Consider the following 18,252-nt stretch of genomic DNA (forward strand, 5'->3'; position numbering starts at 1 on the left):
GTGGCTTCTTGTCACAGAATGAGGCAGAAAATATGTTCCATAGGCTACTTTAAAAAATACATAGATTAGCAATGGATTATAAATATTAATTATTATTAGTGGTTGACAGATATTGTTTTTTTGACAGCCGATGCCGATATCTTTGAAAGCAGGGTGGCCGATATTAAAGCCGATATAATTTGATTTATTTTAATTAATATTTAAGAAATTTGAAATAATTTGAAAATTGATTAAAAAATAAACGTGTTAAATAAACATACTTCTGGGAAAATACTTTGTCATCTAAAGTATAAATATTTAATAAAAATATAATTAAAAAGGAAGTCAACACTGTAACCACCAGGGCACTCAGTATTCTGGGAAGTTTGTATGCATTAATCATTTTTTTCCAAATAAAGCCAAGGTAACACTCATTTTACATACAGCACACAGTGAAAATGACATGAATATGACCGTGGGAAAATGCATAAAGAGCAGCATAATTTAAAATCGAGTTTAAAGTTTGTCGATCGCGCGTCTCCAGTGAAGCTGAACTCTCCTCCTGTCAGCATTCAACTCACACAGACCGACTGTCACACAGAGAACACGCGATCATGCAGGATACACATGCACACTTCACAAGATCTCACAACTGGATCCGACTAAGTTTGCAAGGTTTTTGAAATTGGATGTTTATTAGACATTCAAAGATTTGTTTAAAGGCCGGAGGGCTAGAGTGAGCGGAGGCCAGAGGGCTAGAGTGAGCAGAGGCCGGCGGCCGGCAATTTCGATGAAAGAGCGTCCGGAAGGCTTGCGGCAACCACATGTGACGACCCCGGGCTGGACTCCACTTCATCCATGATTTCCTCCGCAACCAGCACAGATCAGCTCGACGAAGCAGCTATCGTCCTCTTTTGGAAGGCCAAACAAAGTAGTTTTGCTTTCACAACGAAACACAGCGTCACACACAGTGGCCTAGAGTGAGCAGAGGCCGGCGGCCGGCAATTTCGATGAAAGAGCGTCGGGAAGGCTTGCGGCAACCACATGTGACGACCCCGGGCTGGACTCCACTTCATCCATGATTTCCTCAGCAACCAGCACAGATCAGCTCGACGAAGCAGCTATCGTCCTCTTTTGGAAGGCCAAACAAAGTAGTTTCGCTTTCACAGCGAAACACAGCGCCTTCACGACATGGCGGCGGCAACAACAACACTACAGCGAGAATAAAGGTTACGCCTTCTTTCTTTGCGTGAACATTTGGGCGGCGTTATGCAAATCTTCCCAGATAGTGATGTAGGTATGTGGGGGCGTGTTAGAACGAGCCATTTTAGGTAGGCATGGCTGACTCTTAACTTTTATAAAAGAATATCTCTTTGAGACTTCAGTCTTTGCAACTTTACAGATCTTTTTTATGCACCAAGAGCTTGTAACACTCCAAAGAGAAAGGAAAAATTGAAATTGCATCGTATGACCCCTTTAAATGATATAAATACGATAAAAATACATTTTAATTCCTTTGTTTAACCGTTCTATCTGATTATTAGACAGACTTCTATCCATATTTAGACAGAATTGTTAAGGACAACAGCGAACAAGAGGGAGAATGTGAGCACTGTGTGTTCAGGTGCTGCCGTTTTCAGCGCAGTCAAAATAAAAGTCAGTCGCACCGTCAAAATAAAAGTCCCGCCTCGAATGCATCAGCCAAACAGAAACTTATCGGCAGATGCCGATATAAAAAAAAAAAAAAGCCAAATATCGGCCGATATATCAGTCGACCACTAATTATGAAAATAACAGATGGCTTGAATAAAACAGATAAACTATATTGTCGCAGTCGAGTGTTTATTGTCTTTGTTTTATCATTCAAATGTTTATATGTTCGGTTTACTCAATTAACTTACAGCTATAATAGCGATGCCTTTGTCCATATAAGGGATTTCCTGAGTTTTCTCTACTTCTGTGACTGGATATGTGGATTTTCTGTGCGAGGGCGCCCTCTGGCATCCAGTATGCATGAAACAGACATCATGTGTTTATAGTGCTAATGGCCAATTCATAATTTTTTGGAGAATTTTTTATTTATTAATTTTTTTAATAAGTATCGGTTCAGGGACCATTTAGGCACTGGAACCGTTTTAAAAGTATCGATTTGGCACCAGTATCGAAAAAGAAAAAAAAAACATTCCCAACCCTAGTCATTTTCCTGTGGCTCAGTGGTAGAGCATTGCGTTAGCAGCGCAAAAGGTTGTGGGTTCGATTCCCAGGGAACACACATACTGGTACAAGATGTATAGCCTGAATGCACTGGAAGTCGCTTTGGATAAAAGTGTCTGCTAAATGCATAAATTATTATTTTTTAAGTCGGAGTCATGTGACTTACCAGTGGCCAGATAGTATCCATTCTCAGAGAAGGCGATGGACGTCACGGGACCTGAATGTCCGGGGAAGTTGGCTACATTGGTCCGTTCCTTCAGATCCCAGATCTTAATCTGAGAATCTGCCGTGCCAGTGCCGAAAATCAGACCGTCAGGATGGAACTGAGCACAGGTCAGAGCTGAAGGGAAATAAGAAAGGCTTTACATTTTCCATATGTGAGCAATCAAATTTAAGAGCAGGGGCAATATAGCTAACAAAATAAAAGACATTTTTCAGCCTTCAGAGATATTAAATGCTTTATATTTATGTGGCACATATACATTTGCTCAAATGATTTTTTTCCCAGTCAAGCACCAGCATTACATCCAAAAGCCAAGCTTCTAAATTCACAATGCAAGACATTAAATACAGTAAAAATAAGACATTTTCCATTAAATAAATCTGAACTGAGCATGTGGAACTAGTTCAACTGGTACAGTATTTAGGACGCTTATCACCAATGTAAAGTAAGCCTGGGCGATATGGACCAAAAATAGTTTCTCTGTATTTTTAGACTGAGTTGACAATACACATAAAAAGCATATTAAAATCACCACTAAATTAGGGATCAATAAATGATAATTATATTGTTTTTCTATTATATAACATTATTGTTCTGTTCTATTGATTGTTTTATGGTTGTATACATTTGTTTCCTGTTAACAATTTCCTTAAAGGGGAAGTTCACCCAAAAATGAAAATTAGGCTGTGTTTTACTCACCCCTGAGGCATCCTAGGTGTATATGACTTTCTTCTTTCAGACGAATCCAGTTGGAGTTATATAAAAAAAAAATTTTTGTCTTTGATCTTTCAAGCTGTTTAATGCCACTCAGCGGGTGTTGCATGCATCAGTCCAAAATAACTTAAAAATCACCCATTCATTAAAAAAAAAAAAAAAAAAAGTGTCTCACACGGCTCCGGGGGGTGAAAAAGGCCTCCTGAAGCGAATCGATGTGTTTTTGTAAGAAAAATATCCATATTCAAAACGTAATCACTTGAATCTAGCCTGCGCTCACTGTTGTACATGGAAGCAGCTCCGGGTGGATGACGTATGAGGTCAGCGCTGCGCATGCGCTGCTCAGAAGTGACGCACACGGAAACGCAGCGGATCAAAAACAAAACAACGGTCAAGAATTAGAAGTACAAAACGAGGATTTGTAAAGAAGAATGACGGAGGATTTCGATATAAGCCAAGAGGAGACTGGTTTTCCTTTGCTAAAGTAAGGAAACTTTGCTTCGTTTGATCCTGTAAACAAACGTTGGTTTTCACGAGACTCACCGGCGCATGAGCAGCACTGAACTCACACGTCATCTGCCCGGAACTGCTGGCGCAAGCTACATTAAAATGATTATTACGTTTTGAATATGGATATTTTTCTTACAAAAACGCATCGATTCACTACAGAGGGCCTTTGTTCACCCCCCAGAGCCGCGTGAAACCCTTTTTTTATTTTTTATGGATGGGCTTTTTTTTAAGTTCTTTTGGACTGAAGCAATGCAACACCCGCTGAGTGGCATTAAACAGCTTGAAAGATCAAATACCATTTTTAATATAACTCCGACTGGATTCGTCTGAAAGAAGAAAGTCATATACACCTAGGATGCCTCGGGGGTGAGTAAAACAGCCTAATATTTATTTTTGGGTGAACTATCCCTTTAACAGTTCTATTAATGATTTCAGTACTTTTGAAGAAAAAGGAAATGCAATTTGTGTTTTCATTGCCCTGAAAGACTTCGAACCAATGCATCAGAAATTCAACAAATACAAGAAATATTTTAGAATACATTGAGAACAGCCAATGGAACTAATCCTAACATCAAATCATTGTTTTTTTTATTAAGCCAGTACTGAATAACAGCCAGTTTTCAGCCCCCAAGCTTAAAAATAATACAGAAAAATTCATATTGCCAACACAAAAATAAATATATACTTAAAGGGATAGTTCACCCAAAAGTGAAAATTTTATGTTTATCTGCTTACCCCCAGGGCATCCAAGATGTAGGTGACTTTGTTTCTTCAGCAGAACACAAACGAAGATTTTTAACTCCAGCCGTTGCAGTCTGTCAGTCATATAATGTAAGTGAATGGGAATCACGGCTTTGAGAGTCAAAAAATAATAATACACAGCCAAAACAAATTAAAACCTGCGGCTCGTGACAATACATTATGTGTAAAGACACGAAACGATCGGTCTGTACAAGAAACTGAACAGTATTTATATAATTTTTTACCTCTGATCCACCGCAATGTCCAACTGTCCTGAGCGCGTTCACAACAATCGGCGTGTGATGCGTGTACGTGCTCTGGCATAGTAGACTGAGACATATATATATATATATATATATATATATATATACACAGTGGGTACGGAAAGTATTCAGACCCCCTTAAATTTTTCACTCTTTGTTATATTGCAGCCATTTGCTAAAATCATTGTTAATTTTTTTTCCTCATTAATGTACACACAGCACCCCATATTGACAGAAAACACAGAATTGTTGACATTTTTTGCAGATTTATTAAAAAAGAAAGACTGAAATATCACATGGTCCTAAGTATTCAGATCCTTTGCTGTGACACTCATATATTTAACTCAGGTGCTGTCCATTTCTTCTGATCATCCTTGAGATGGTTCTACACTTTCATTTGAGTCCAGCTGTGTTTGATTATACTGATTGGACTTGATTAGGAAAGCCACACACCTGTCTATATAAGACCTTACAGCTCACAGTGCATGTCAGAGCAAATGAGAATCATGAGGTCAAAGGAACTGCCTGAAGAGCTCAGAGACAGAATTGTGGCAAGGCACAGATCTGGCCAAGATACAGGTCATCACAATGGAAGACGATTTTGATATATCATCAGACAATGTGGAATTTTTTGCCCAACCGTATTTATTTGACATCACGCGCCGGATGTTGTGAACGCACTCAGGACAGTTGGACATTGCGGTGGATCAGAGGTAAAAAAATTATATAAATACGGTTCAGTTTCTTGCACAGACCGATCGTTTCGTGTCTTCTTAAGACCTCAATGAATCGTCACGAGCCGCAGGGTTTAATTTGGTTTTGTTTGTGCATGTTTTTTTGACTCTCAAAGCCGTGGAGCTTATTGACTGCCATTATATGACTGACAGACTGCAACGGTTTGAGTTAAAAATCTTTGTTTGTGTTCTACTGAAGAAACAGTCACCTACATCTTGGATGCCCTGGGGGTAAGCAGATAAACAAAAAACTATTTTTGGGTGAACTATCCCTTTAATATCTGATAAATTGCTTAGCCCTATCCGACAGATAGGAATTCTTACCACATCCAGCGGTCTCATCTGTGACTTTAGTCAGGACACATCCAGTTTGGATATCCGAGAAGGCCCAGTACTACAACACACATACAATTTAATGCATTACACTCTGACAGATAGAAAACTGCTTCAAAGAAACAAAGGTTTTGAAAAGTTATTTTCACAAAAGTAGTGAAACTATGAACCACAAAAACAAATATTCATTGAGTATAATGTAATTAGTAGCATGATGTTTTTGCGTTGCTTGTGTACTGGTCTTCAACCATCAGCCTGTGTGTTACCTGGTCCTCAGAAGAGCTCAGTAAGTAGTCTCCGGTAGCATGCAGAGAGAGGCCGGTAACACTGGCCTCGTGGGCCCTGATCACCTGCACGCAGTTGCCCCCGGTAACCGACCACACACGGATAGTGCTGTCTGGAGATGCGGAGAACACCACCGACTGACAGAGAACACGTGAAGAGACATGTGAGAACTGAAGACTAACCAGAAATGAGTTTATGAATGAAGAGCGGGAGCGATGGCCTACCTGAGCAGGGTGGTAGATGACAGACGAGACCTTTTTGGTGTGCCCTTTGAGGGTGGCAACAATCTGCTCCTCTCGACGGTCAAACACCACCACGTTCTTATCAGCACCACCTGGGGAGAGCATATCAAAAAAACTTTGAACCAGTGCATATGTGGGTCTGTCTTCAGGAGCAACACGGTGCCATCAACATGCAGTAACACTCGGGACAGTAAGTGATGTATGCATATAGTCATAAAGCCCTCTCCTCTATATCGGAACAGAAGTGCTCAAAGGAGACATGTTCAAAATATACAAGTCTGATGACTGGTGATCAAATTGTGTTTGTGTAACTGTGTTGTAATGGTACCGGTGAGGACTTTGTTGGTGTCTGTTGGGCAGAGATCCAGAGAGAGGATTCCTGGTATACTGGCACTGTGAAGACCCTATTAACGAGGAAGAAAAAAAAAGGCATTATTTTGAGATGAGTTCAGTTCCAAACACTGCCTGGAACAGAAGCTGCCTGCTGTCTAACGTAGGATTTGACCTAATAGGATGCTAAATGAAATTCAAGATCATAAGTGACTAACTCAAAACCATAAGCTAATAACATGATACTGTAATAGGGATAAAAATACATAAACACAAACATTGGATGCAACATATTACAATTTCAGATTTAACCATTTACAGTGCTCAGCGTAAATGACTACACCGCCTTTGAAAAGTAACATTTTAAACAATATCTCAATGAACAAACAATTTCCAAAATGCTGACAAGACTAAGTTTAATATAACATCGGTTTAACTTATAACATGAAAGTAAGGTTAATAATATAATTTAGATTACACATTTTTCAGTTTTACTCAAATTAGGGTGATGCAAAAATGAGTACACCCCACAACAAAAACTACTACATCTAGTACTTTGTATGGCCTCCATGATTTTTAATGACAGCACTAAGTCTTCTAGGCATGGAATGAACAAGTTGGCGACATTTTGCAACATCCATCTTTTTCCATTCTTCAAGAATGACCTCTTTTAGAGACTGGATCCTGGATGGAGAGTGATGCTCAACTTGTCTCTTCAGAATTCCCCATAGGTGTTCGATTGGGTTCAGATCAGGAGACATACTTGGCCACTCCTTTAAGTAACACCTTTTTATAGTCAACTGTCTGCTGGACACCTGTGTAATGAATAATTAGACTCACTTGTGGTTGAATTCTTGTTAAATTAGACATTTGTAGACTAAAATGTGGCTTTGCTCCAGACTTTCAGTGGGGTGTACTAATTTTTGCATCACCCTAATCTGAGTAAAACTGAAAATGTTGTTCTCCTAGTTATATTTTTAACCTTACTTTCATGTTATAAGTTAAACAGATGTTATATAAAACTTAAGTCTTGTCAAAATTTTGGAAATAGTTTTTGTTCATTGAGATATTATTTGAAATGTTACTTTTCAAAGGGGGTGTACTCATTTACGCTGAGCACTGTAATTAATATTTGTTAATTAAATGGTTTAATTAATATAGGGCCGCAACAACTAATCACATCTGTGTTCTGTGCACTGAAAACATCTGCCGGTCACATTACTATAGACTAGTGAAAAAGCATTTCTATGGACAAAATGCATCTGAAATACAGCTGCTGTGGGAAAAGTGGATGACAAGTCATTACAAAACCCTGGACTTCACTGCATATAAAACACGTGGTAAAAAAGCACAATAGAATGAATAAAAATAAAATGTTTGAAGTAAAATAAAAGTGCTACGCCTGTTTCACACCACAGCTTGAGCTTCATGTCACTGTCACTACAGCTGCAGACTCGCCAGAGTATTCACACTGGAAGCGTTTGTACAGCGTCACTGCAGCGGCTCCAAAGCTACATATTTCTTTACAAAGACAACTATAAATTTGTTTTTAGAAGTTGGTCAGTTATAAACTTGAAAGTTTTAAAGTCTTGAAAGCTTGTTAACAACATGGGGATTCGCATGTAAATGAACAACAAAAACAGCTCAGTTCATGTCATTTCAGTCTTACTTTATTTTTATAATACGCCATACTTTCACCCAAACTGAATACTTAAAGGGGTCATATGATATTGCTAAAAAGAACATTATTTTGTGTATTTGGTGTAATTAAATTTGTTTGTGGTTTAAGGTTAAAAAAAAAACACATTTTCCACATACTGTACATTATTGTTTCTCCTCTATGCTCCGCCTTTCTGAAACAGGTAGATTTTTACAAAGCTCATCGTTCTGAAAAGCAAGGTGTGCTGTGATTGGCCAGCTATCTAGTGCGTTGTGATTGGCCGAATACCTCAAGCGTGTGACGGAAATGTTACGCCCCTCACCATACTGTTGATGCCGTGTCCCAGAGCAACGAGACAAAAACATTAAAACCGGCCACCGGTGGCAATATATCGGCCACCATATCGGTATCGGCCACTAAATACTAATTTTTTTTCCTCTTATCGGTATCAGCGGATAAGAAACTTGGGCCGATATCTTAAAGGCGATAAATAAAGCATTATTTCCTTCAGAGACACTTCAGATGTGCGCTGTTTACCATGATGGTTTTGAAATGCTTGAAATATGATTGGAATCACTTTGAAAAGGACAATACACTTAAGTGCAACATGTGCAGGGCAAGTCTGTCATAAAGGCTACATAAAATTATAAAGAGAACATTGTAAATAATGTTGTGGAATCTTTGTGCGCCCATGTTTTGTGCATGTGTTGAGCTCGTCCACAACGGAGCTGCCTCCATGACAGTTAAGTTCGCTTGTGCATTTGCAGCCTTTTGTGCAATTGTACGTTGTAATATTGTGTTTATTTGATGTATATCTGATTTCTCTCATATAGAATGCGTTTGGTTAAGTTATTAGAGCATTAATAGAGCGCTTCAGTTTACCGGTGATCATCTTTAGCTCAGTGCACGCAGCTCAAACAGCAGTGCACAACATTAATAACCATGATTGGGAATGTCATGCATATAAATTTTCTAATGAGATCATTATAATAAAACGTTGTGAATTCTTTGGGTTCAGTTGCCGTGTTTCAGCGAGTTGTTATGGGAAGACTAAGAGCGCATCCACAACAGGATCACACATTCTGACTATAGCACACAATAACTGCATCATTTTGTAAATATATAAGTTGCAATATTATGTTTATGTTGTATTAATATCTGATTAATCTCAGGATGCATTTCCTTGAGTTAAATAAGCTGCCAGCAAAGCACTTCAGTTCACAGTGTTCATTCAGCTCTTCAGCTTCAGCACGCGCAGCTTGAACAGCAATGCACAACATTAATAACTATAACTGGGACTGTCATATACATAACATTATAAAGAGAAAACTACCGAAATAAAAAGTTGTGAATTCTTTGGGGTTTATTTGCTGTGTTTCAGCGCGTTGTTACAGGAAGAGCCAAGAGCGCATCCACGAGTTACACATCTGACTAGCGCATAACTTTGTTCCAGATAACTTGTGCATTTCCGTCTTTTTGTGCATATACAAGTTATAATGTTTATATTCTATAAATATCTGATTCTCATATAGCATAATTAACTCGCTATAACAAGCTCTTCAGCAACAGCGCACACAGCCCAAACGGCTGCTATTTAAAATAGTGGTATTAATTTGTTACTTTTTCAAAATCATTGATGCATTATTAATAATAACCCCCACTTTTATTTTTATCCTTATTATTTATCAACAATATGGTTTAGTAATTAAAATTATTTAATTATTGTCACGAACATGAGTGCTGCACCTGCCTGTGATGAGGAGAAAATTTTTTGCATTAGAATGCAAAAATGGTAGTCGAATATTAGGAGTGCGTCAGGGAGCGTCATCAGTGGCGCGCGAGATGCGGTGATGATGATGTAAGTGACGTTGTTGCATTTGAATGTTTTGTTAGTCTAGCCCACGAGACGCGCCGCTGCTGCGTTATTCATTCAAAATATTAGAGAAATATAGTAGCTCAATGCTTAGAAGATCTTGATTAGGTTAAAACCGAAACCAAGCCATTCACACAGAAAGCATATTCAGCGCATTTTTTAGACTGACAAATATGACTGCTGCACTCGCGTCTCACACAAGAGATGTGTAGAAAGCCATGCAAAGTTAAAACGGTTTAAACTTTTAGAAAACACGTCGCAAATTTGTGGAGGTTTATTCCTTTTCACTGCGTCTCGTATGTTTTCAAATGCAATCTGTGTGATCGGCGATTCTGCTTTTTTTTTTTTTATTTGATGCCGTTTTGTTCATAATTGTTTATGCAATTTACGAAATTATATTTGATTTATATATGTTAATTTAGACGTTATGCACGTTTTTTTATGGACAGTTATTTCATTGCATTGGCAATTTAATACGCTGCATTGTTTTGCTCATTGCGCCCTCCTGAGACCTCGGTAGACAAGCCAAAAGTTTGCATAAGACTTATTTAATATGCATATAACACATAAGAAAGGAGATATTTGTTTACATTTTATTTTGTGTTTGACTGTTAAAACAAAAAAATGTGTTGTTCATCTCAAATTGGGTAAATTAAAAACACAGTGGTTAAATATAAATTTTTTTTTAAAGCTTTGTTTTAAAAACGGTTATAAAAAAATGTCAATAATTATAGATACCAAATGATATGAAACATTATATCGTTGATACATTTCTTAGCTATATCGCCCAGCCCTAGTCCGTGCAGAGGCTATTTCGTTTTACTGATCCATGGCGCATTAATTTTGATTCTTTACACGTGTAATGATTAGAGCCCGACCGATATATCGTTCTGCCGATATTATTGGCCGATATGAGCCTGTTGCCGATATATCGGTATCGGCGAATATGCCGCCGATATGATTTTTTTTTTACAGAACATATAACGCAGATAAAATGCTTGAAATTATGTAATTAATTAGTTTGTCCTCCATTGTTTGCTACTGGCGACCTGGATGAAACGCTTTAAAGCTTAAGTCTATGGAAAACCATTGAAACTTTGAACGGCCATATCTCCGAAACGGCGTGGCAAATCTGGACCAAATTCGGGGGATTCCTTCAGCTCGAGGAACCCTCTCGAACGCGAATCAATTGTACATCTAGAGAACCACTTTCGAATGAGACCACTGCCGTGTCGATAGCCCCTGGGTTTCGGGAGTTACGGGTGGTTAAATTCGCGGTCCGGCACCAACTGATTAGGGCTGTGCGATTTGGGGGAAAATATCAAATTGCGATTTTTTTGACAGATTTGATTTGATCAGACGATTTGATTTGCGATTTTAAATTTGCAAAGTCAAGCTTCAGCTCAATATTGTCAATAATGTGCAGCACAGTATGGGTATCATTACCCTGCTGAAAAAAACAATAGAAACCATCACAGAAATTCTTATAGTTTCCATTAAACCATTACAAAATTCCTTTTTGTTTTGGGCATTATTCCAATAGGAATTACTGTTGTTCTTGATGGTTGCCATCTGCCAGATTACATCCCACCAACAGAATCCTTCAAATAGACACCATTATAGTTTACATTAAAACCAAACAAATTCCCATTATAACCCTGAAATCCATTAAATTTGTTATTGTGTTTTGGGAGGGGATCTATTATTTTTTTCTTCAGCAGGCAAGATTATAATGGTATAACTACTTTTACAGAATTAACTTAATTACTGAATTTCACAGAAAATATTTGTTTATTTTTTATAAATAAAGAACTGTATTTCTTAAGTCAATTATTAAAGTATTACATTGATTTATTCATTTTAAGAGCAAGTGGAAAATGTGCTGAATGTTTCATTTCATCCAAGTGAAATTAGCAAGCAGTTAGACTTTTTACATTGAATTTACATTTAAATTTACATTCGTTTTAAACGCGGAGCCAGGCGCGAGACGACACAGGTTGCGCATGTGCGTCAAGCCTCATCCATACTGCTAGATGCGCTCGTGGAGACTTGCGGAGCCGGGTGAGAGTATAAACCAGCATTACGAGACAGGCTGTGTGTGCGGCAAGCATGAACGGCTCGTCTGTGAAGCGGGATTCGCGCCACGTGGGGCAGAGAGGAGCGAGTATGAGAAGCATTCACAGACACAGGCTGTGTGCGCACGCTTCTGAATTGGGAATAGCCAACATGCATTATAAACTTATTTCAAATTAATCTGTTGGGGAGATAACATTCACGTACTAACAAAAACATCTAAGAATGTATCTTTTATTCTCCAGTACTGAAAACAGAACCGATAACGGAGCTTTTGATATGCGCTGTGACACAGCTCTTGCAAATTACCTTTTTTGTTCATTGTAAGTCATTTCAAAGCTTAAGTTGCATACGGCCTAACTATCGATCTGACCCAGTAGACGCCATAATCCTACTCTGTCTCTCTCCCGTCCCGCCTTATTTTAAAAAAAAACTTTTTTAATGGTGGGTGTTTACGCTGTTGGCTAGAGCAGTACTGATTGGGGAGAACGGAGGTTCGCTCACTCTTGCCCAGGGCAAGTAAGATTGCAACTCAAGACTGGCAGTCATGCATATGCTCTGGAACAGAGTAATATCGCGTCCACAATCAAAGGCTTTGCGATTAGGAAATCGCAGCGTCTCAAATCGCGATTTCGATTCGATTAATCGCACAGCCCTACGACCGACTTCACATGAAATTCCGCCATGATTCCAGTTCCAAGGGAACGTACACGCTACAATTAAAGGGTATTAAAGTGTGCGAGATGTGAATTTATATTGTAATTATTTACAGAGGTATATTATGTCACACTTCTCTAATAAGTTCCGTCTGTGTGTGAAGACAGTAGCGCAAATCCGTGAATGAATGTTCCGAAGTGAAAAACTTCAACTGAATAAAGTTGAATGGAATTTAATTGAATTAAAGTTGAATAAACCTCAACTTTACTGTTCAGTGCACTGATGTCAGACTCATTTTGGATAATAGTTTGTTAAATTGTTAAATGCCCTGCCTCCATCATTACATATCTCTGTCACGTCATAAGTGTTTGATCACCACATTTGAGTGATCATTGCAAAAAATGTGTTTATGTATATACTGTATTCTATATATAGTACCAGTCAAATGTGTGGACATACGAATGGGAAAGTGTCCAAACTTTTGACTGGTACTGTACTATAATATACACAAAGAATATCGGCCGATATATCAATATCGGCCTTTTTTACACCCTAATATCGGTATCGGCCCCAAAAAACCCATATCGGTCGGGCTCTAGTAATGATGTCCAGTGACTTGTTTGCATTATTTATGCATTTTATTTAATTTATTTGGTAATGGGAGAGTAAAATTATTTTTACAATGTACACTGTTCAAACTAGGCTGCTTATGTTAAAGTGTGGCTTTTAATGATGAGACCTTTTTTGTAATCAGGCTCTCAAAAAATACATAAAAATGTGGATATAGATATTGGCTTTCAAAAATAAAGAATTATCGGTTATCGTCATCAGCCAAAATTTTCATATCGGTGCATCCCTAATCAAAAGTGTGCGGTCATTTCAATTGAGCGTAAGCAGCGCAGCAAAAAAAGACTCAGCGCCAAAACCATCACGCGACGCTCCTGCTCCCAGTGTGAATGCATTCATTTGTTAACATGCAGTTGAAAAACAAATATGCGCTGCTCAAGCTGGTGGTGTGAAACTGGCCTTAAGCTGTTCCTGCTCATCAAGCTAGTGCCACAAGAATTACCACAGTAAGATACCAGTGCATGAGTTTACAAACTCATTTACCCATATCTAGATATGCATTACCTGGTAATAATTATCAACACTCAAAAAAAAAAGCACATAATGCAGTTACTATTCCAACTTTAATAATTTTGTTTCCACTCCAATTCGCTGATGAAATATAAACATTTAAATGGTAATAAACTTGTTTTCATGACAGATTTATTCAAACATATATTGGTTAATGAAGACAACAGGTTAAAGTTTAAAACGTAATACAGTGCGTGTAGCATGAAAATGCTTCACTAGAGTTATTTTCTAGCTGATTAATGAGTTTATGGACATTGTGTGGCTTTCCTGTGGTAAATGTGAATGACATTGTTCACATGCTGTTTTACTGACGTCCTTCGCTGTTGAAACATTAATTGAGCGATTACATGAGACTTGATTCATTCCTGAGTTATACGGTCTTTCAACACACTTGATACTAATTGTTTGTTAATTGTTGTTTATTTCGATCGGTTCACCATGCTCCGCACTGCCGACTGAACTGAAACGTAAAATATTTTTGGAAAAAAAAAAAGAAAAAAAAAAAAGTTTATTTCGTCATAAGCACTAATCAAATGCTGCGGTTTTGGTAAATTATTTTTATAAGGATAAAAAAAAAAAAACTATTTAATATGCATTAATTGGAATTTTCAATAAAAAAAACTATATATATATATTTTAAAAAAAGCGATAGTTAAGTGAATCGAAGGGATGGTTACATTCTCTATATTCACTCAAAAGCCAAGTTTCTAAGCTTTAAATTGACACCCATTTTGTGTTGGTTACGCAACTGGTTAAGTAACATGATGATAACTTTGCAGTGCCTTCCACTTCAGGTTTAAGAGGTTAAGGATAACAAATAATCAATTAACTGATTGTTAATTTAAGCGACAATTGATCATGGGAACTTATGTAAAATAAACAAAATAAAACATTCCTAGAGTGAATAATGGAAAATTCTTACTGGCTACTCACAGCATGGGACGCCACTTGGCGATACTTGCTGAGATCTTCTGCTCTGACCAGGTCCTCCGGCACGGTCTTTCCTCTCTAACAAACAAAGCCATACAAAAGGTTAAGTACATTTATGAAGGAACACAATGCGACACACAGTGACAAAAAAGCACAATGCAGCACTGCAATTCAAATCCTCACCTTCTTTCTCTCGGTGGTTAAGACGGTGGCCTTGTCTTGGAGCTGTAAAAAAAGATAATGAGTTTCATTACCTTTGAAAATGTGATCTCATGCTGCTGAACATTCAACCATGTGGTACTTGTTTCAACGCACCTTCTGTATGATCTCTGGAGTCATTCCGACCTGCTCACTAACCTCCATGGCCTCACCGCCAGCACCCTAAGACATCAAAACAGTTTAAAAATACTATATATTCAAATAGATTGTACCATAAATGTTAGTGGTGGGAATCATTTGGACTCATTAGATTTGATTGGCCAGATTGGATACAAACCTCAGAATCAAATTTTGATTAAATATAGTTTGTTTTTATTGCTATACCAGCATCTATGGCTATTTTCATGGCAAGATCAATGCATGCTAAAACAAAAAAAATGGTATTAACATACAGTGGTAATGAACAACAACTAACAACCAACTCATCATTATAACCAGCATTAAGATCCATTTACACAGACTGCTTAATGCAGCTCAGATGTGTTATGAACAATTACACTGCAATTACAATTTTTATAAATAATGAAAGCGATTTGGGGTTTAAATACAAATGTTGAAATTGAGATGCACAACGTTTCTGCTGCGGCTTTGTTTGGAAATGCCATTGACCACTACATCACGCAGTGAAAGTGTGCACTCTCAAGGCGTGCTTTTGTTTTGCAAAGTACACTTTTTTTTTTCTCCCACCCCTAATGAATGCATAAATTGTCTGGAAGAAATACTGACCACAGCTGCAGGCTGAGAAGCAGGAGTGGCTTGTGGAGTGACCAGTCCGGCTTGAGGTTTGAGTGTAGCCAAAGCTGCAAGCAGAATAATTAACACGTCAGTAAAGGCACAGCACCATCAGCACACCCAGAAAGCCGCGCTTACCCTCTCTGGCGGCGGTGACCTCTTTCGTGAGACGAGCGATGACTCTGCAGGCCGCATCGTGCTGGTAGAGAGCGTGAGACAGCTCCTGTCGAGTGGTCTGCAACTGCTGCCTCAGAGTAAAACTGTGCAGCATTACGGCATCCTGGAGGACAGACAAACTCAATGACGGAGAAAGACATCACACATTTATTCGTCACACAGTCAGGCCAAAGAACTCACCCACTCATCCTGCAGAGATTTGAGGATCGCAGGAATACTTGTGGCCGAGGGAGCCTTCGGTCGAATGGGGTGAGACACTGAAAGTAAAGAAATAGATGCATTTTGTAGTGACCACAGACCATCTGAACTTCTCATGAAATCAGTGTCATCTCTGCCTCTGTACCCTTGATATCAATGAGCTGCTCCTCGGACAGTGGCTGTCCACTGATGGGGTCGGCTCCATTCTCTGCTATGTATTTCTCAATCAGACGCCTCTCAAACACTTGATTAGAAACAGGAGAGACACAGGGGTGCTCCGGCACCTCGCTCGAAACTGGCGTGAGAACAAGATTGATATTTTTTTTACAATTTCAATAAATAAGATGCATTCAAATCAACAAATATCAAGTCTCCTTCCTCTTCAGTATAACACACTTCATTGCAAGTACACCACTATCAATCAAATGTCTTATAATACGATATTCTCTAATAATAACAACATTCAACAGTTAGTCTAGACTCCACAAAACTTAACATTCACTTTTCTTTCCCCTTACGTTATGAGTATGTTTTGCTTCACGCACTATAAAGTTCTCAAGAGACAGCTCTAGCATCAGACACAAGCATGCAGTACTTTCAGCTCCACATTCCTTCGCTTCTAGTTTAATGAAATGCAGCGTAGAGAGCATAGGCATTAAAGTGTAGTTTCTTATACATAAAGCTTCTGCTAATATAGCACAACAATGGCTAACGCTGCACACTGCTAATCACTCATGCTAACAGAAACCAACTCGCTTACTAGCACAAACCAAAGACATCTCGCTCTAAAAGACGCGCTCCCGCTTTTCAAACAAAGCTGAAATCAAATCAACTCTTAAACTTTTAATCGACAGAGTTGATGATTTTTTTTTAAATCAATGACGGTGCAGCATGTCCTGAGTCAGAACACGTTGACGTGCCGTGCCGCTCAAACCGCAGTGCATGACGGGATACTGACTCCTCCAGAGCAGAGCGGAAGCGGAAACCGATGGTCTTCCTCCAGGAGGCGCACGCAGCACTTTAACTGAATGTACAAAGCTAACTGTTCCCACCAATGCCAAGATCAAACCTAACGCTACGCCCTTAAAAGATATTAACCTCTATTGGTAATCATCTTCTCAATAATAATAATAAGCGCCTGGATTCACATCTTGACAAAGCGCTGAGTAATGTAAACCAGGAATAACGAGAATGTGTGCATTTTAATATGTCTTAAAGAAACAAGCCGTCCAAAGACATAATAATACATGGTTAAATAACCTACCGAGTGATAACTCAAATAAAAGCAGTAGACTATTTTAGAAAGGAACATTTAAAAGTTGAAAAGAAGAATTAGGGAGAATCACTAAATTATGAATCATTTATTGCTATTGTAAACATGCAATCAATAAAAAGTCATTGTAGCCTGATTGCTAGTTTTTAAAATGTAATATAATCTAATTACAAGCACTTCAGTTTTGGAATCTAAATAGTAATCCAGATTACATGTAATCAGTTACTACCCAGCACTGTGTCACGGTATAAAAATCTAACAAATATGAACATATAAGACTAACCTTACTTTAATTGGATTAAGCATCACTTAAAAAAACCCACTTCTGTCTGGAATTTTATCCCTCTTTATGTTTTTCCAAATATTGGTGGTCTTAGTTTTGTTTTGATGTGTAATTATAATATAGATCAAATTCCAGCTAAGTTATCTGCCTTCCACAAACAAGTGCTCCTATCTTGGTCATTAACATATAAGCATAATTTTTCACTGCATCGCTGTTGAATGTATAATTGTTTAGTTGATTATTTTATTTACATATTTAGTGATATACTTTCAGCCACTGGTATACGGTCAAGATGTGCGTGTGGGTATTACAGCATTGTGACGGCAGAATAATAATAATGATGAAGATAACAACAATCACAAAAATTACAAGAAGTCAAAAGAAAATATTTATTGATGTTATAGACAAAAAAAATATTGCTTTGTCGTTCTGCAGTCCATAACAGTGAGCAAATGAATTCTCCAATCCCAGT

At 38.1% G+C, this 18,252-nt stretch overlaps 1 protein-coding gene across 1 annotated transcript in view; it reads right to left on the reverse strand.

The window, feature by feature from the left end:
- The window catches only part of prpf19 (pre-mRNA processing factor 19), an 18,702-nt gene extending 1,494 nt beyond the window's left edge, over positions 1–17,208 (reverse strand). Inside the window, exons 1-13 of the mRNA XM_016237264.1 lie at positions 16,985–17,208; positions 16,370–16,519; positions 16,207–16,283; positions 15,988–16,129; positions 15,844–15,917; positions 15,214–15,279; positions 15,082–15,123; positions 14,902–14,976; positions 6,567–6,642; positions 6,221–6,330; positions 5,978–6,133; positions 5,703–5,772; positions 2,360–2,533 (exon numbers count right to left, since the gene is read on the reverse strand). Coding sequence (XP_016092750.1) covers positions 2,360–2,533; positions 5,703–5,772; positions 5,978–6,133; positions 6,221–6,330; positions 6,567–6,642; positions 14,902–14,976; positions 15,082–15,123; positions 15,214–15,279; positions 15,844–15,917; positions 15,988–16,129; positions 16,207–16,283; positions 16,370–16,519; positions 16,985–17,003 — 1,231 coding nt within the window. The 5' untranslated portion in view covers positions 17,004–17,208. The remainder of the gene's footprint in view (positions 1–2,359; positions 2,534–5,702; positions 5,773–5,977; positions 6,134–6,220; positions 6,331–6,566; positions 6,643–14,901; positions 14,977–15,081; positions 15,124–15,213; positions 15,280–15,843; positions 15,918–15,987; positions 16,130–16,206; positions 16,284–16,369; positions 16,520–16,984) is intronic.
- Between the last annotated feature and the right edge of the window lie 1,044 nt (positions 17,209–18,252).

Source organism: Sinocyclocheilus grahami, unplaced genomic scaffold, assembly GCF_001515645.1.
Source record: "Sinocyclocheilus grahami isolate Dianchi unplaced genomic scaffold, SAMN03320097.WGS_v1.1 scaffold509.1, whole genome shotgun sequence".
NCBI lineage: Eukaryota > Metazoa > Chordata > Actinopteri > Cypriniformes > Cyprinidae > Sinocyclocheilus > Sinocyclocheilus grahami.